This window comes from Gymnoscopelus braueri (assembly GCF_963280865.1).
Source record: "Gymnoscopelus braueri genome assembly, chromosome: 20".
Classification (NCBI taxonomy): Eukaryota; Metazoa; Chordata; class Actinopteri; order Myctophiformes; family Myctophidae; genus Gymnoscopelus; species Gymnoscopelus braueri.
The window spans coordinates 27,824,046-27,844,905 of NC_137622.1; the positions used below are offsets into that span (position 1 = coordinate 27,824,046).

Sequence of the window (20,860 nt, forward strand, 5' to 3'; positions counted from 1 at the left end):
GAGATTGTGTTCCACCACTACAGCAGCATCGAAGGATCTCTTTGTTCCTCGGTTCAGATGCAAGGTCCAGTGCCACATTTTGGAGAACAGCAACAAAGCAGATGAAAATGAAGTCTTCAAGTCTCTGTAAAACAATGCATTGATGTTCCACATGCCAACACTTATATTGGTACAGTCACACAAACACAAAGTCCATATTTGGGCAAAACTAAAATCATATTGATGACATCAGTGTGGAACTCCTTTTGTGGGCAGACTCTTGTAAAAAAGTGACAAATGCACATTATATTTATCTGCTTGATCTATAGATGTTATTATATACGAGTGATATGTAACATCTGATCTACTTATGCATGTTATTTGCCAGACCCAAGGGGTTGGCCTACATGAGGCTTTGTCCCTATTTTGTCCATACATGGGCATAAAAGAGGGTTCAAGTTTCGTCCCCCATAGTGATGGAGCTCACTTTAAAAAAATGGATTTTTTGAAGTGCATAATCCTACTTATAGGTTATTAATGTCATCATGTGTCTCGCTAGCCAATCACAGTGCTGAATAGAGTCAGCCAATTTCGTCCCCCTTTCGTCCATACATGGGCATAAAAGGAAAAGGAATTTATTCTGGGTCTGGCAGAACCAGGTCTCCTGGTCTTGTTCATTAAAATGTACTGAAGCAGCATATCTGCATACCGAGATCCTGGATGTTATCAGTATCACATCTGTGTGTCTGTCTGTCTGTGTCCCTTTTATGCCCATATATGGAGATTCCTGATGTCGTCAATATGACGTCATAGTACTGACATCATAAACTGGCCTCCAAGTACTATGATAACAGGTATTGCATAAACGGAGGGGCATGCGTTCCCAACTGGCATCACCCTAGTAGTAGGTAAATAAATTCAAATAACAGTAAGACTAGGAATAGTTGAAATACTACCTCATTTGATTTGTCTTTGTATTTTCTTTTTCAAGTTTCTTTTTCATCCCTATTCAAGTCGAGACACACATGATTCCTTGTCATTTTACGCGTTATCTTTTATCTGTTAAGTAATCATGCCCATGCTATTAGAGGAGAGGACAAAGATCCGGACTATGATCGTTAACTGCGTCCACGGGCAGCAGTGAAAGGAACAGCAATAATAGAGCTAATCATCGTGTGTGTGGGAGAGAGATTAACGTAGGATTCGGTGAGAGACATGAGTAATGTGACCTTTATGCCATGCAGGGGTATTTAACCTTTTCCTCAACTGATGACCGGCTCTGTCGCTGTGGGAACAAACACTGATCGATTTGTTGTGTAATTATGGGAATGGCACTCTGCTCTTGAGAGTTTCCTACAGTACGCACTCAAATTGCTGGTGTCATCAGTGTCTAATTTGTTTTAATGTCATTTTCAAATTGAATGATTGTGTTCAAAAACATTTCTTATTTAAACTGAGTTCCGAGTCTTCTGACAGTTACTTCAGTAATAAAAGTAAAGTCACTTCCCTTTCAGTAATAAATAAATAAATAAATAAATAAATAAATAAATAAATAAATAAATAAATAAATAAATAAATAAATAAATAAATAAATAAATAAATAAATAAATAAATAAATAAATAAAATGAATAAATAAATATTTGAGATGAAACTCACAGCTCACAATGTCCCATGGCTTTGGTCCATGGCTGATTCTCAAAGTGCGGTCCGGGCACCCCCAGGAGTCCTTGAGGGGTTTCCAGGGGGTCCTTGGCTGGTTCTTAAAGTGCGGTCCGGAGACCTCCAGGGGTCCTTGAGAGTTTTCCAGGGGGTCGGGCGGCAGTGGCTCAGGGGTAGAGTGGCCGGGTAGAGTGAACTGGAAGACCGCAAGGTTCCCAGTTCGATCCCGGGCTGGGGCGCTCCCCTAGAGTTAGTGTCGAAGTGTCCTTGAGCAAGACGCTGAACCCCTAATTGCTCCCGATGAGCAGGTTGGTGCCTTGCATGGTTTCCTCCGCCATGTGTGTGTGAATGGGTGAATGGCACAATCAATGTAAAGTGCTTTTGGCTATATAATACCAATAGGGACGGGCTGTATTTGCTGAAGCCCCTCCCCCCCTGTGTTCCTATTGGCTGGGGTTTAAACAGCCAATAAGACTTTTGGCTTTTGGACACTTTGCAGCATAAAAATACTTAAAAGTAAGCTTCAAGGTTCAAGATTGTACTTACATCTTGTTACATACCTGTACACATCTTGTGTACAGGTACATAAAGAGAAAAACATACATCCTACAATCCTACCATACTCTTTAAAAGGCAAATAGAATACATAAGTACTTCATAGTATAACTAAAAACTGTGCAAATAATAGTGCAATTCATCTATGATTCAGTTCATCTGTCTTCATCATAGACCGTAAAAAAATATGGACGGCGTCACGCCATTGGTTTCTACAAGCCGTAATTGAAGTCTATTTTGCAGCAATTTCAAATCCGCCATCTTTCTACATCCGGTCGATATCCGGTCTGAAATGCAAACAAAAATGTATGCTTTTGGCTGAGACCGCACCAATGGCGGGTCTTCACTCGGTAGAACCAGTGGAAACCATAGAAACATACCCTACTATAATAGATTTTAAAATAAATGGGACCATAATTTACCAAAACGCATATCATGGTGATTGAAAGAAGACTTTAAACTAGCGACTGGAAGCATATAGTATTTATGACAATGTTTATTAAGGTAATAAAATCAAGTGTAAAAAACCAACCCATCCGCTTGAATAGGGCCTATAATTGCTCTGCCAATTTACAAGCCGGATGCTAGGCCCTTGTTCATGTCATGATTTCAGTTCATCTGTCATATTGACTACCGTCCTAAATGTCCTCGGCTACTAATCACACATTGGCTGGATAAAAACTGTTTTAAAAAAGTGCGACGTGTGGGTGGAGATGCTCTCTGGCCTGTGGTGTCTCAGGTTGTGTCCTGAGTCCCTCCACACGAACAGACAGAGGGTGAGCAGGATGATGTAGATCCTTGCTCTCCTCCTACAGCGCTGTGTGTAGAGTGTGTCCATGGCAGGGAGATCCGATCCAATAATTCTCTCTTCAGTTTTGATAACTTGTTGGAGTGATTTCCTCTCAGCTTGGGTAGTGTTGCCAAACCACCACGTGATACCACTGGTGAGGATGCTTTCAACAAGACCTCTGTAGGCCAGAGTGAGGGGTTGAGGACTGAGTCCGGCCTTCTTCAGCATCCTAATGAAGTACAGCCGCTGCTGTGCTTTTTGCCAGACCCAAGGGGTCGGGCTTACATGAGGCTTTGTACCTGTTTCGTCCATACATGGGCATGGTCACTTTGTCCTCCGGCCCCAGCCAAAAAAAAATCTGTCCCCCTTTCGTCCCCTTTCGTCACGAACTATTCATGACATCATTATTATGTCACAAGTATGTCATTAAGTAAAGCTCATCATACTAGAACTTCATTCTGGGTCTGGCAGAACCAGGTCTCCTGGTCTTTTTTCACTGTAGCAACAGTGTTTTCAGTCCAGCTCAGATATTTTTTACACATGAAGGCCAAGGAACTTAAAGCTGCCTGCTCCACCTCTGTCCCCTTGATGGTGAGGAATCAGAATCCAGAATTACTTCCTTCGTTTTGTCCACATTGAGGACGAGGTCATTGTCCTCTCCTAATATCCAATAACACAGACAAATAGGTGGAACATGAAGCAGATGAACTCCCCCATGCAACATAAAGTTGTTTGCTATATAATACTGCCATATTGTATTTCATTACATAACTAGTGTGGGTCATGATGAATGAGCTACCCAGCTAGACAGTAGACCTTAGGACTGACATCAATATACTTGAGGGATGAAGAAGCACTGCGTTATTGCGCAACGTGTCGCAAATGTCCAGTCCATATATGGGCATATCTGCACACCCGCAGACAGACACCACCTACATGCCACAACTTGAACATATAAAGTATTTACACTTTATTTAATGTATCCTTAAATCTTAAAATTAGGAACGATAAATAGTAGGCTAAATGTAATCTTTATATCACTGATTTGAATGTGAAAATAACATTGGGCAACTGTATAAAAGGAGGACCCCACTGTATTACTATATTTTATATAATTCATTATTTAATAAATAAATAAATCTTTGATTTTGTTCAATTCACTCAGTCCAAATTTTCAATTAAAGAATGTGAAAATTGTGTTATGCTGCCTGCTAGCTCATAATGTCATCATAATATATTATCCAAAGTTAACAAAATATAAATTAATAATTTGGAATGATAAAGAAATGTTTATTATTAATAGTTATATTATACTTTATCTTGTTGTCCTTCTCTTCACACACTTTAATAGTGCCACGTTGTCTTTGCCTCTGGCTGCACTAGTTACAGGAAAAAGCCTTTAACAAAACAAGGCAAACGACAACATGTTTCGACCACTACAGGTCTTCATCAGGGCGAAAAGAATAAACTAAACACAATTTTGACCTGATGACCTGTTGTGGTCGAAACATGTTGGCAGGTTTTAATAAAGGCTTTGAGTGCCCGGATCCTGTTTCATTAACTTTCATTATTTTTCTTTTGAGGAGGATCCAAACATCAACGTCTAATTGCGTGCGTGCGTGCGTGCGTGCGTGCGTGCGTGCGTGCGTGCGTGCGTGCGTGCGTGCGTGCGTGCGTGCAGGACCACAGTTAACTCAGAAGTTTTAAGAACATCTGAAGGATCATTCAGACCTCTGCATAAAAGTGCATCTACTGTATGTCTACAGTACTTGTTCAGGATCAATACCCCCATGTAGCCAGCCTCTGGATCAATACAACCTTCACCTTAGAGACAAATTAACCTTGCTTGTGTGTGTGCGCTGCAGTGAGTGCATCGAGGCTGCATTCTCTCTCTTGACAGATCATAATGAGTTAATAGGAAACAAACAAAATGTGTAAAGGGTCAAAGTTGAGAAGGTAGAATAATAACCTCATCATCATTTAGCATTCCATGGACATTTACAAACATTGACAACAGACACTTAAACTAAAACAACTGTCTGTCCAATCCAGTCTCCTACTCCTATACCGTAGGACTGTTGCTAAGAAAAACATCACTTCAAAGTTTAGTTTACGGCAAATTAAACATCTGCTTTTAATCTCTGCATATTTTTTTTTTAAGGATGTTGTGCTTATAACGCTTACAAGAAGATTCCCTATCTGCAGTCATGGAGTACTTGGAACTGGTGGTCTGATCTTTTAATGAGCTCCTGCTACGACGAGTGGAGAGGGCAACGTCACGTAGGCTAATAATTATCAATCTGTCACCCCCCGAATATAGACAAACAGATCTACACTTGACAATTGGCAATTAGTCATTGATGCTTGTGGATTGGCTGTTTTTGGCAATTTGCTGGAGTGTTGTAAATGGGAAGACAGGAAGTACCATCTCTACTGCTCTAATGCTTCTCTTCTTGGTTTTTGGGATGCAAAGCAAAGCTCTCGTCTCAGCAGGATGATCAGCATCATCTCTGCTTGCACAGCAATTCCATTAACTCAGTCAGTGTGATATCCTTTCACCGCTGATTGTTTCCTCTAGTCTGTCTATACTGTCCCACGCCAATGTGAACACACCGATTTTTGGTCGTTTTGTGGCAGTGGGATGGCATCTCCACGTGCTGCTTGCTTCTGAAGACAAATGGCTGTGCCAATTTATTCTACCTGAGAATATGAAATACCATGGCCAAGTCTGTTCAGTATCTGTATCCGTTCCATATTTTCAGTAAGTGACTGGACAGGAAAGGGCAACACACAAACCTCATTTATCAACCTTCCGCAGACAAAATCAATCTGTTGTCAATTTGACATGAGTGTAGCCAACGATCAAATCTCACATCAGGTCTCAGCTCGTGTATGCTATTGTTTTCCATCGTAGACCATCTGACAGACATCTAAACATATGCAGCAGCCACTTATTCAGTTAAAATGATGTAACCTAACATCTAATATCTAACATAACCCTGTGTATCACTAACATAAATAGGTAGTTGCAATAATGGGGTCAACAGGTGACATAATCACAAGCATTTGAAATCGAGGTATTAAAAACAATCTATCATATTAGGTCGGATGTTTAATCGGTCACCCATTTAAACAAGAGCTTTAACAGTCATTCATGTATCTCAACAGTGGCAGATTTGTCTCTATTAAAACTTTAAAACATAGACGTGAGAGGATTCTCATTTTGCAAAACAGCAGCACGGACATGTCTCCACGGCACATTGCACCTGGAGTCATATCCTTGGTGCTGGGTCAAATTAATATTCATGTGTACTAATTGACTCTTAATGTATTTCCTCACGGACTACTTGGTAATCCAACTCGCAAACACTACAGGAGAGTGAAGATTCCACATTGTGCCATACATACGGCACAGAGTCAGGAGTGGAGGGAGCCCTATTGTACATGCCACGCAGGGAAAGTCAGACATTATTCTGGCCTGTGGGGTCAAAATATTGTGTTACTATAATTGCGATAACGGGGTGCCATTGGATGTGGCCAATGCAGACAGGGAGCCGAGGACAGCAGCACAGCTAAAAGACGCACTAGAATTAATAGCCTGTCTCAACCCCTGTTGTTCCTCTATCTAACATCTAAGAAAGGTTTATACACAAACAGCTGAAGGGAAATGGACTTCCAGCATTAACATTTTTATATCTCCTTTTCGTTCAGTTTTTTAACAAATGAAAACACTTTATAATTAAATATATAAATCTTGTAAAAAAAATAAAAAGAAGAGACAAAGACCGTATTTCCCCTGACACAACGTACCGCGGTGTTATTCATAATTCTTCCCATCCTGCTGTACATTCCTCTAACTTTCCAATGCTTGGGGCCCATGCCCATGGTGGAAGATTATTTGTTGAGACAAAATCCAATTGCAACACAGCTGGTAAAAGTCACATTTCTTCATGCCTTGTTGCATTCTACGTGTGTGTATCTAGTAGTGACTTAATGCAAAGGGACAAATTCAACTTCCTCTGTGGAAGGTACTGTAATGGCTCAAGTATGATATAAAAGTAATAAAGTTGTCATGTCATGTCTTTATCAATTTCCTTTTTCACCAAACCACCTGTTCAGTAGCTGTCACTGATGGCCCAGAACCATGCTTATCTCCAGTCTCTATTGCTTTCTCCCTATTCTACTATTCAATAGATAAATGTTTTTGGGCGGTGAAACCGCCCCTATAAGTGAGGTTTGGATATTTGTACAACAAATCCTGCACTGTGATTGGCCAAAAATGTACCCCGCCTAACCCTGCACCGTGATTGGCCAATCACAGTCTATTCAGGACTGTGATTGGCCAGTGTCACATGACACATGTGCATAGCCCTATATAAGAAACCATAACTTAAAAAAAACAATAAATTTGTTTTTTTTAAGTTATGGTTTCTTCCATCATAAAGAGTGTTTCAATAAATGTATTTATTTTTTGTACATGATTGGTTGACTCCATTCAGTATTGTGATTAGCTAGCAAGACCCACTTCACACAGGGTGTGATTTTTTCTTTCTATTTTAACCCATTAAAACCGGGAAAGCATCTGTGTCATTTTACATCATTGCATCACAATCTTTTAACCACTTTAACCATATTTTATACTTTGGTTATTCAACAATAGCAGATATACAAGCTCATAGTAGCGCATCACTTCATGCAGCGCTATAGACCATATTCACACGGCGGCCATATTGCCATTAAGTCAATGAAATGCCACCCCAGTTGCCACAGCAACGCAATGTTAAATTCCAAAATGGCCACCGTGTGAATATGGACTATGAGCTTGTAGATCTGCTATTTCTGAAAAATCGTGAACATTTGTGCAAAAATGTTTTTTACTCAAAATATTTTCAGATGGGGGTCTGCGACCAAATACATATCGATTTGGGGATCCTTGACATGAAAGAGTTTGAGCACCACTGATATAGCAACAAAAGTATTTTCAGAAAACTGTTTAGAAGACATTTTGTAGAATTGGCCTCAGGTCTTAATGGGTTAATATGGGTGCATACCCACCAAAATGAGTACCCACCAATACTAGAAATACAGTTCCAGTTCTTTATACCTGCTTAATATGACCAAAAGTCCAATAATTACTTCATTCGTACAATTGTATACTCCAAATACAGTTTTTGTATATTTTCAAAAATATCTGTGAACATTATTCTCAAGTAGTCATTTGAACCAGGGCTTAAGCTTCCTACAACAGCCAATGTCTCACTGAAGCATCCGCAAGCAAGATGCTGAGGCCTTAACCTCACAGGCAGAGAACCATAACACCTCTGGTGAAATGATTACAAGTGTAAGCCTCTGAGAGTTACAGTACGCAACATCTCTCACTTTCCCCTTGCAAATGGATAAAGGAGGAGCCCATCTTTCCTCAGCTACTTCGCGACTCAGCCACCATGTAGATACTGTTCTGAGGATGTTAACCACTTCAACCGAGGAGGCGTCCCAATTGTGGGCATGTCATTATAGGTGAAAAAAATAAAATAAATACATGTACTACTTTTTTCTTAAATAGCAGATCTACAAACTCACAACGCGTTGTGTTGTGAGCTTGTATATCACATCAGCAAAAATTATTGTGGTTCAGTGGTTAAGTAGCCAGCTGCCTCAGCCGAGCCGGGAATTCTTCACTCCAGTGTTTACAGTGTGGATTAACAACAGACTGACAGTGCGACCATTTGGAATCATTTTATGTTTGTGTGGCGAGAGAGAGGGGGGGACGACTTACAAACGCCTCTGCCTGCCAACACAAAGAACATGTAGCCGACAGGAAGGACATCGCAAAGGCAGCCCATGTGGGTCATTTCTCCTGTTTCGGTCCGGGGGTCCTTTCAGTGTGGTCTGTTTATACGGTGGTGATGGAAGTACGGAGAGTGAGGGGATGTCGGATGTGGACTAAAAACAGCCACTTGCATGTCTCCAATTAGGAAAGCCGTTACAAGTCAATCATACTGTCAGCAGAGTATCACCCTTTTCTCCTCTGAGAGAGGAAATAGTAAGCATGTGTCATGCCTCAAACATGAGTCACTTAGAGGAGGAATGTGACGCGTCGGTCAACAAAACATCAACGCAGTGTAGTAGCAGTCCACGCACACACACTTCAGAGGTACAGTACATACGCACATGATACATTACAGTGTTCCTGCCTAAGCAAAATGAAGGCAATGGAAGTATTTATTTTTGGGCTTACTTCTTAGAAGTTGAATATAAAGTTTAGGGATTCCATTTATTTTTCTGCCTCAAGCAAGTTGTACCTTTTTAGAAGATGAATTTGAAGTTTAGGGATTAAAATTTCACTCTCATATGAATGGGGGAAAGGTGTATGGGCTGGTGCAAGTGATAAATGTGTCATTTAATTTAACTCTACTCCACTCACCATGAATATTTATGATTAAGTCAAATAGAAAGCAGGGTTTGCAAACCAAATCATTTCTAGTTGTAATGGACTTTACAGTACGTTAAACTGCTGAAAAAAGTGTTTGACTATGGGTTTGAATCTAAACGGTGTGAGAATGAGTTTGACAGGCTTTGAGTTGAGAATACAACACACATTTCTGCTTGAACTCTGTGTATCTGTTTATCATGTTTCTTATTCTTTTCCAGAGGGCAATGGAGGACAAATGCCAGAAGCAAGCCATGCATAAAGTGCACTGTTAACAAAACCTGGCAGCCAGACACTGTGCATTATTATAAGGTTGTGGCTCCTGAACCAGAAATATCATAGTCATGATGTATTGCATGAACAGAGATGAATCTTTATTTTAGTGTTATTTAATAAAAGCAACACAATCTGTGTGAGTTTGTAATACGCTCGCTCGCGCGTGCGTGCGTGTGTGTGTGTGTGTGTGTGTGTGTGTGTGTGTGTGTGTGTGTGTGTGTGTGTGTGTGTGTGTGTGCGCGCGTGTGTGTGTGTGTGTGGTCCAGAATTTCTCTGTTTTGTGTGTGAGTGTGTGAGTGTGTGACCCATGTAGAAGCCAGGTGAAGCAAACCATTTATAAATGAGGAAGCCCTGTAGGGTACCAAAATTTAAATGTACAAGAAACCTATAAATAATGCAGTATAAGGTGGGTTGGAGGAACCATCCATTTGACAGAATTTAAGTTCCTCGAAACTATGTATGTAAATGAGGAGCAAAGCAAAATGAAGAGCAAATCTCTAAAGGCAGCTCTCCACCACACCGACGTCGGCGACGGAAGGTGTCGGAAAGCGTCTTTTTAGCCGAAATCTGCTGTAGATGGTGCCGTGCCGTCGGGTCGGGAAGCGTCGAAAACTGTCAAGGCCGACCGAGCTACCGACCGTCAGGCTGGCGGAGAGGAGACAGAGCTCTCTGGTTGGCTGCTAGGAGAGATAGCGGGACCCTTTCTAAAATGCCATACAGAGTAGTGCTATTGGAATCTACAAAGGTGTGCCCAAATAATTAATTACATCATGCCCCTGAGTGCACTGCGCAAAAGTAGGTCAAATCAATTATGCTGTCACTCCAATGGAGCAGGTCTGACTGACAAGTCCCGACACTTGTTTTCCACATCATAACATTTGTTAGAGAGGTAATAAAAACATGAGTGATACACCAAATGAAAATCGACACTTCACAGATTATAGAGACCTTTGAATTAAAACAATCGCTTGAGAATTGGCTGAGTATAGCCCAGTTAAAATACCGGTGTCCAAAGATGTGCGTGTGGCTCATCTCAAACAAACGCCAGCTGTCAGCTGTCAGATTGTCCGACGTTTGCATCTTAAGCTCAAGCCTTTGATTGCATTTGAATAAAACAATATTTAATACACATAAGTATCTATTTATTATATTACAGGCCTACTGATCATTAGTTGAAGCAAAATGATATGGCCCGTACCTATGTTCCCCGGGTCCTATGTTCCCCGGGTCCTATGTTCCCCGCTTTCCTAGGGAGAGCGGGGAATATAGGACCTAACCTAAACCTAACCCTAACCCTAACCTTAGTGGGGGAACATACTGTAGAACCCGGGGAACATAGGGATGACCCCCACGCAGTGTGTCTTCTTTTAATTAACATTAAATTCAAAAGATATATGCAACACCAAAATAGTCTAAATACAGAAAACCTTGTGCCTAAGCACCCTGCAGTGCAGTAGATATGTTTATCATTTATCAAATGATTTAAGCGTCTACATCATGCGTTTGTTGTTGAAAAAGACATCAAGCCATGGGCTATTTTTAGCACCACCGAAGCCGTGTGTCAGGGTCGGCTCAGGTGCATAAAAAGCTACGTATTCCAATTGACTGATCTCCAGAGTGATCCCGAGTGGTAGAGTGGTACTCGACTGCCAGTCGGTAGTAGCCTGAAGTAGTCTGTTTGGTGGAGAGCACTTGGAAATACCAACATGTCAAGACTTTCACCGTGTGAAAAGGAAACTTTTATACACGGCCGTAGGATAAGGTACCTGAGAGTCTCTCTCGACCAATCTGTTTCTGGGGAGGGAATTTCAGCAACAATCTTGTCTAAAACAACAAAAAAGCTTACGGTTTAAATCCTTAGATGTTTAGTTGTCTAATTCTCAGGTTATCACTGACTACCACTTTCACTATGCCTGCTCCACACGGTATAGTGGACTTACTCAAAAGCTTAAAAACAAAATGCTGGTAGCACAGCATAATTATCAGGTACATGCTCAATGTTTCTCCCAAGACAGAAAATGGAATAGACAGGTACAAAAGAAGGAAGTTGGATTATTGAAGATCAATTTAAACAACTGAAATTAATCATAATATGTTTGGCGTTATTCCCCAAAGGCCCTCAAAATATGTGTCTGTCAAATTGATTTAGTTGGAAGCCAACATAATTGCAACACAAGTGCAAGCATTTAAATGCAGTGCTCTCGTGTTGAAGGTGAAATAGCAAAAAGCTCCTTTTTTATACTGGGATCTCCTTATGGAACAACCTGCCCCTGTATATCAAACAAAGCCAAACAAAGCCAATTTTGAAAACAAACTTTCACACAGCTTTGTGGGGAGTGTTGATGATTCCGTAGGGAATTTGAACCATGGTGTTGGTTTGCGAGGGGGACAAGTACTGTAGGTTTTCATCAAAGACCCACTTTGGAAATGAGTTTTTTCAGTAATGCTTTTAAGTGCTATCCTAAATTGTGTTGTGTTGCTCCTTTTACAGTAGTTGTTGTCCTATTAAATTCCTACTTAATGATCAAATCAAATTACGTATAGTTTGAGTTGTGATAGTGTAGAGTGACATTCCCTTTTCCAAAGATTAAACAAACTGCTTTGTTAGATAACTGTCAAGTTTCCTGTCATGAATCTCGAAACATTCAGAGATGTTAGAATGGAACATAAGCCGTAGCCTGATAATAGCCAGAGGCACTCCTATGAATAATTCATTGCCTCTAGGGGTGTGCCGATATATCGTCCCGCGATATATCGCGATACGTTTTCGTGACGATATGTATCGTTTTGGGGAAAAAAAATATCGTTTAAAAAAAAAAAAAAAATTTTTTTTTTTTTTTTTTTTTTTTTTTTACAATAATTATAATCAGGCATGCAAACAGCCCCGGGGTGAAAAGGGTGACAACATGTTTTTTTTTCGGGTCAGGTGTCACACTATTGCCCTATTTGGATTCAAAACGGCTATTGAAGCTGAAAAGCTACAAGTTCGCATATCTGAATAATGCAAAAACAGAATTATTTGTTTGCATTTGCTTTTTTTCTCCCCCATATATTTGTCATAATAAAAAAAGTGCGTATCGTATCGTATCGAAATCGTATCGAAGTTGTGAGCCAAATATCGTATCGTATCGTTTGGTGAAATTAGTGTATCGGCACACCCCTAATTGCCTCACATTATGAGGTGAGTTGCAAGTGATGACGTAAAAAAGGATGCAGCAAATGTTTGACGATGTGGATGATGATGCATAAATAACCGTGATAAATGTTTTCCTGAAATAAACCTGTTAGAGATGCATACATGTGGAGCATGTCCCGTCTAAATATAAACTCCCATAATACAATGGTAAATGCTGTATGGATTACATATCACTGCTAAATAGGATGTCATCCAGCTGATCAAATAACATTGATGAATGCATTTCTGCTATACGTCTTCTTAAATCTTCTTACATGTACTTTAGCTTAGTAGTTTCAAAGTGGCTGCCAGTCAAAATAAGTGGCTGGTTAAGTAACTTTGGTCAGTCTCTCCTTGCACCAAGTGAGTTTCACTCACGAGTTTTTACATGTATTGGAATCCATTTCCTGAGAGGGTTTGGGGATTATGTTTGGCATTCACTATGTCTAAACTAATTCATGCTTTCTTGTATTCAGGTATTATGTATCTGAATAGAAAGACATTTACACTAACACTAACTACTAATGCTAACTGTTTTTTCAAAGTTTTTAAAAAGTGCTACACAAATAAAGTTTATTATTGTTATAAGTGTAATAGGTTAGGTAGGTAGGTAGGTAGGTAGGTAGGTAGGTAAGTTAGTTAGTTAGTTAGTTAAGTGTGCAATCTCCTGTGCTGAATGAAAATATATTTTTGTTGATTCTATATTAGGTTTCTTTATGACATTATCATCAACACCACCCAGTCCAAGCTGCAAACCACACAAATTAATTTCTCACTAAACAGCTGACTTATGGCACCGCTCTATATATGTTACTGTGCTGTGTTGAATGAACACAGTAGAATCATCCACAATTTTCTGTAACAGAAGACTTCCTCCAGTGCAAACTTCTGATACGTGTTGTTCACGTGACTCTGAAAAGATCAGTTCTGGTGTTCAGCTACAGATCGTTAGAGGCTAAATCATGTCACTCTGTAGGAGGAGGACATTATCCACAGCACCATGGCTTAGAATAACAGTATTAGTATATCTTATAAATTCTGCTCAGTATAAGAATGTGCACAGATATAATTTCTCACTCTTTCTCAAGGTGGGGAACTTTTCACTAACACCCAGACAAAATAAAAAATAAATAGATATGTATTTGTATTTGCCTGGTGTTCTTAAGAATGTTTAGCTATTACACAGATAAAACTGTAATGGAAGAATTGTAGCACAAGCATCAAATAACTGGGGTCTGAAAACATTTTAAAGCATACTGTAGGGCTTTACAGGGCAATTTGGGCCGTAATTCCACTCTATGATTTGAAATTGCCAAAACATACTTTTTGTTTTGTTTTCCTGTGGACAGGTTGAGGAAAGAAGCAGCAAGTAAATCCTTAATGTGATTTAAATGGTTACATGTGCATTAATATATTGAGTAGTTCACATGGTGCGCATTATTCTGCACACGGATTACACCTCTCCTCAGGCAATGTAAATAGTATGTAAATGTAATACCCAATGGGCTGTTACGGAGCACATGTGACATACAGTTCAGAATCAAGCTGTTATCGCTCTGAAACATATCCTTTATTTATAGAAACGGTAATTGCACTACAGAGGCGTGTCAGAATACTGAGAATGAGAAAGAGAGTGACAGCTGAGAGTTTGCATACTGGTGAAATGCACTGCAATGCACCACCTGTGAACTCATTACTTCCTGCCAAGGAACTGCAGCGTGATTCGCTATTAGAATGTGACATACAGTATCCACTGGAAGTTTCATGACATTGAAACTATGGAGAAAGACGTGATGTTAGAGTCTTGAATAGAAAACAGAGAAGGTCCAAAAAGCAGGGAAACAGAGAAGAGAGAACAGAGCAAAAGCACTTCCACTACTACTAGACTTAGTAGCAATGCGCTTTACTCCGGATTTGACAACAACTTCAAGAGACTGGCGGACACTTACGGTGACTTACTTGAGTACGTGCGTGGAGCCGTTGATCTGCGTGGCCGTGCACGGCGCCCCGGGCCCCAGGATCGACGGCCGCCGGTACCGCTTCCTGCCGCAGCACAGGATGATGAGGAAGGCGCGTCGGAAGGACTTGTTGAGGAAGGCGTACAGGATGGGGTTGAGCATGGAGTTAATGTAGCCAAGCCACAGGCATGCGGCCCACAGCTTGTCAGGCACTGTGTACTCAATGAAGGGGTCCACCACGTTGGTAATGAAGAATGGTGCCCAGCATAGGCAGAAGCAGCCCATGATCACGCACAGGGTCTTTGCCGCCTTGGTTTCAGTGCGCATGCGGTGGTTGCGCTGGTGGTCGGCCGAGTTGGCCGCGCCGCCGGCCCGCTGGAGTATGCTGATCTGGAGGGCGTGGGCGCGCGCCGTGACGTAGATGCGCTGGTAGGCCAGCACCATGAGGCCCAGTGGGATGTAGAACGCCACCACCGAGCACGTGAGGGCGTACGGCTTGTTCACCATGAACACACAGGAGGTGGAGTTGCTGCCCTGGGTGTGTCGCCTCTGCTCGATCTGGACAAAGGAGGCAAGCAATGAGGGGGAGTTAGGGGAGAGCCAGGTGTGTAAATATACATACACAGGTACACACTCTTTATCTACAACAAACGCATACTTAAAGAGTTACTTACTGGAAATAAACACCCAATTAATCATCTGCTTTACCAAACCACCTAGCTGCAAAATGAAACACTTACAGAGCCCCCAGCAGAATACTACCAGGCAGCCCACACTCCATTCCATTCAATTTCCATACTTTAAGAAGTGCGGTACAAGAGGGGCCAAGCTATGAGCATCACCATTAATCACCTACCAGAGGTGATATCCTCCAGAACCATTTTATATAACCCTCTCTATGTGCGAGAACAGTCCTCAGGGAACTGAGCACAAAAATAAAACAATAAATCTACACTTGTTCCAAATTGTTTCATTTCACATCTTCATGGTCCCTTAATGGGCGTTTGATTCTGCAGACAGGAAGGGCGATAACGTGCACGCAACAGACACCCCGCCATGCATCACACAAACAATATCAGTAGATGGATATGAGAGGGAGTCCATAGCTTGATGCAGGCTATTCTCTACCAGCGACTAAAAACTCTGCTCCTTCATTTGTAAAACTGTACACAGCACTGATCGATGCAAGATAAATGCATGGAGGGGGACTTGCAAAATGGCTATTATACAATACAGATTCAGTATAGATTCACTATGCATGGAGGCTTGCACAATGGAAATTATTCTATACAGGATTGATGTAAAATACACGTTTGAGGGAGGAATTCTACCATGACCGATGTGCAACGGACAATGGCCACGGATGTCAACATGCAGGAGTGATGCTACATAGATACCATATAAACACGCACGCACACATGCACGCACGCACACAGACACACAATCACAAACTCTCTTTCACACTCCTCTCTCTACACACACACACAGTCACATGGCACTCATTCCTATGCTGTACTAGCCTTATGGAGGGAGATTAAGAATGGGATAAAAATGTCTATTGTATACAATACAGATTCAGTATAGATTCAAGTTATGTATGGGGACTTGCAGCATGGTCATGATTCTATACAGGATTGATGTAAATTACATGTTTGACGGAGGGCTTTTTCTGTGGTCGATGCACAATGCACAATGGCCACCCATGTCTACATTGCTAATGCACAAGTGATGCTAGATATCAGATATTGAATACATGTATGTAGGGACAGGTTACTGACACACTGACTAACACTGGTTCAAGCATAACGCATTTTACAGTACTGTATATACAATGGCAACCAATATAAACAAGGTGGCAGTGGCACAGGCGGTACAGTAGAGTGGCCAACGTAGAATCAGACGGATCGATCCCAAGCCCCTCCTGACTGTGTCCTGAAGAAAGAAAATTAAACCCTAACTACTAGCCTCGCATGGTTGCCAATGCCGTCGATGTGTCAATGTGTGTGAGAATGAGTTGATGTAATGCGCTTTGGAGAAAGGCGCTACAGGAAATAAATGCACCACTTACAATTGTAAGTGGCAGGTGCCATTGCATTTTCTCAAATTCCAGATTTACACCCTCTCCCAAGCTGATGATGATGGCCCTGATATTGAGATGCAGCTGGGACACTGTAGCTACCAAATTCCAGTGGTTTGTTTATTTTGTTTTACTGTTTTAAATGTACTTAATTTGACGTTGAGCGGGCTGGGCTTGACCATAGCAGTTTTTAATTAGATCCACTGAGATGGCCAGTCAGGATTGGCTGTACTCCTACACAGTTGCTAACTTTGAAAACGGTTGGTGTTTATTTACTGGTGTCAGTGTGTGCGCACGTATGCGCGCGCGCGTGTGTGTGTGTGTGCGGGTGTGTGCAATTGCCGTAATGAGCTGAGCCCAGCTAAGCCAAGTCGTTTCTGCTCAGAGGACACTTTTGGTGGCAATCGGACAAGGGCAGACAGGGAGCTACAGAACGTCTGCTGTGTCTAGAGAATCCCCCCTCTCTCTCCATTTCTCCATCATTCTCACTCACTCAGTTTCTAACCAAAACAATCACAAACAGCAACCTCGCTAATCCGTTGTCTGCGGTGTCAATGCCCTCTTCTTCTCCGCATCTTTGTGATTGTTATGTTTTCTCTAGCAACCGATACACCATTTCCCTTCAAGAGGCCGTATCTCGTGACATCATTCGTTTTCATTTTCTCAGTTTTATTTGTGTGAATACGTTTTTTCTCTCACCCCAACCTTCCCCTAATTTCCTCTCTCTCTCTCTCTCCCCATCATTCCCAGTTCTGTACTTCTCTTTCTTTTTCCTTCCTCTCACTGTTCCCGTTTCTCCCCTTCACTCTCTCCTTGTCTTTCACTCCCCCAGTGCTCCACTATTTCCCAACTAATCCTCTCCTCATATCTCTTTCCTTTTCTTTCTCTTTTCTATGCTTCCTCATTCTTACCTTCTCTCTCTCCACCTGCCCCCCCTCCCTCCTTTGACTCCCTCCTCTCTTCCTTTGTTCTCCTCACCTTAAACTACTACTAGCCTTGCATTATTGAAACCAAAATGATTGGTTAGGGGCAAACAAGAGGGACCTAGGAAAGCTGCAGCTGGTTCAAAACAGAGCAGCTCGGCTTGCCCTTAGGTGTACACCACGGTGTAATGTAAACAATATGCATGTCAAGCTCTCCTGGACGACAGTCACAGAGAGGCTGACAGTATCACTCCTTGTCCTCTTGAGATGTGCTAGCTCTAACATACATACATATAAGATGAGACATGCCACAAGAGGTTGCTATCAAGTCCCTAAAACCAGAACAGGGTCTATGAAGCTCACAGTGCTGTATGGTTGCATGGAACACACTGCTAGATCAGATTGCAAAATAAACCTAAAATCAATCAGTTTCAAAAGACAATTGAAGAGGCATCTAGAAACCCAAAGGTTGAAAGGTACAAGCTGCAGACAGGTTATATGTTAACAACACAGTAGGCGCACAGGCGCACACATGAGTATACACACTTATACAGGTACAGTAAGTGCATTCAAACATATGCAGGAACATGGCACACACACAGTTATGATTAAATTTTTTGTTAGTTTTTACTTTAATAGATTTGAAGGTAGGCATCTCTAATAAAATGTTTTTCTCTCTTTCCAAAGCAATGGGGAATCGGAGAATAAGTTGCATATCGTCGGTGTCCGGGACGAACCAGCTAACTCCATTTTCAGCTTTTTTTTTTTTTTTCATAAATCAACGCTATTGAACACCCTTTACGTCTGTGTAAAAAATCTAAACATTTGAACCAATGAAAAGTATTAAAAAGCGCCTCTGACGAAAACTCCCAACTCCATTGGATCCTCAAACTGTCCGTCAAAAACAAACAACTCCCCCCTCTCCTCTCCAATGCTGCTTTTTCACAGCATGAGTAGAGCGCGCTGCGCAGTGAGCCAGGAGGAGGATCACGTAAACACACTCCCCGTAGTCTGTTAAAACTATGCAGTGTACCTGTTTATCAAACTTAGCACTGACGCTAATGTTATGAAAACAAGTAATTATATTTCTAAAATCTATGAAGTGTTTAATGAGGAGAGCAATGTGACAAGAAGAAAGGCGTTCATAGCATTTCTGTCGCGCTGAAACCTCTCCCTCAGCAGCGAGTGGAGCTATTGTTTGGACAATAACTCCATTTCAGCTTGATTTCTGCTCGTCTGAAACTACTAACTCCACTAGCGCTGGGTAAAGTGTTGATTTACCCGCGATTTGGGTAAAGTGTTGATAATATAATGACACATGCAAGTATCTGACAATATATAAAGTCACTATACCAACTTTGATGAGGCAGTATTGATTTGTTTTAAAAATATAAGGTTTTCTTCATTTCCTGAAAAACTTAAAGCCTATTTTGTTTTCTCGTTTCCTGAACAATGAGCGTTTTGGAGTTAGCGGTTTCAGGCTGGACAGCAGAGATATGATGGATGATATGAAAGTCACCGTTCGAAGGAAAATTTACATTTGTAATTTTTTTTATGTAATTGTCCTGTAATTTCTTGTTGAATGTCATGTTTTTATGTTATGTGTGGACCCCGGGAAGATTAGCTGTTGTTATGCACGAGCTAATGGGGATCCTAATAAACTCAATAAACTCACCCATAAACATTCTCTCTCTCTCCCCCTCTCCCTCTCCCTCTCTCTCTCTCCCCCTCACACACACACTCCCTCCCGCACACACACACACACACACACACACACACACATTTAATCATTTATTTATGTCCACATAAGAGATACTGTACCAGCTAATGGGGATCCTAATAAACTCACCCATAAACATTCTCCCTCTCTCCCCCTCTCCCTCTCTCTCTCACACACACACACACACACACACATTACATTACATTACATTACATTACAGTCATTTAGCAGACGCTTTTATCCAAAGCGACTTACAATAAGTGCATTCAACATAGGTAGGGAACGAAAACTACTAATCACCAGAAGTCTTTAGTGCATTTTCTGCAAAAACAAGCAACCAAGAGTATACCTAGCGCTAAGGTAAAAGTGCAATATATCAGCTACCTATTTCCTTAAACAGATGAGACAAAATAGCTAAATCAAATGAGCATGAGCTAAAACAAATAAGTGTATCGACTTAAACAAGATCCAATAAACAATCCAATAATCCAATAAACAATACAGCAATAGAAAACAAGCGTTCGTACAACTAGTTAACAACAAGTAGGTCAGGCAGAGAGGAAGGGTAGTGTTTCCTGAAGAGGTGAGTTTTCAGCCTGCGGCGAAATATGGGCAGTGACTCTGCTGTCCTAACATCAGTGGGAAGTTCATTCCACCACTGTGGGGCCAGAACAGAAAAGAGTTGTGACCGTGTGGATCGGCCAGAAGGACCCTTGAGTGACGAGGCAATCAGTCGCCCCGAGGTGACAGACCGAAGTGGTCGGGCAGGGGTGTAGGCATCGACCATAGCACACACACACACACACACACACACACACACACACACACACACACACACACACACACACACACACACACACACACACACACACACACACACACACACACACACACACACACACACACACACACACACACACAAAACAACTCACTCTCACACGGTTGCACACTGCTCACCAAATGGTCTATTCCTATGCTGTTCCAGCCTTGCATTATGGGTAGGAAGGAGATGAAGGTGGGGATGACCCAGCAGCCTCCGATCATCAGAGCCACTCTCATTGGAGTCATCTTCTGGCGGTATACCAGCGGCTGGCAGCAGATGGCGTAGTACCTGTACACAGATACAACACACATTATTTACATTATGTCATTATTGTAACGTATCTGTCAAAGGACTCATATTATTATGGTGCACTTTTACAGCAGGATATAGCATAGTTACAGTACATGTAGCGAAATAACGACTAGAGCTTGACTGATATATCGGCCATTATTTGACTGTTTTTTGACGGTATCAGCAATTATGTAGCCGAATTG

General features: G+C 41.4%; 1 protein-coding gene across 1 annotated transcript in view; it reads right to left on the reverse strand.

The window, feature by feature from the left end:
• htr4 (5-hydroxytryptamine receptor 4) overlaps window positions 1–20,860 on the reverse strand; it is a 172,599-nt gene that overhangs the window by 44,657 nt on the left and 107,082 nt on the right. The window contains exons 5-6 of the mRNA XM_080415796.1: window positions 20,501–20,654; window positions 14,825–15,381 (exon numbers count right to left, since the gene is read on the reverse strand). Of these exons, the coding sequence (XP_080271922.1) occupies window positions 14,825–15,381; window positions 20,501–20,654 (711 nt within the window). The remainder of the gene's footprint in view (window positions 1–14,824; window positions 15,382–20,500; window positions 20,655–20,860) is intronic.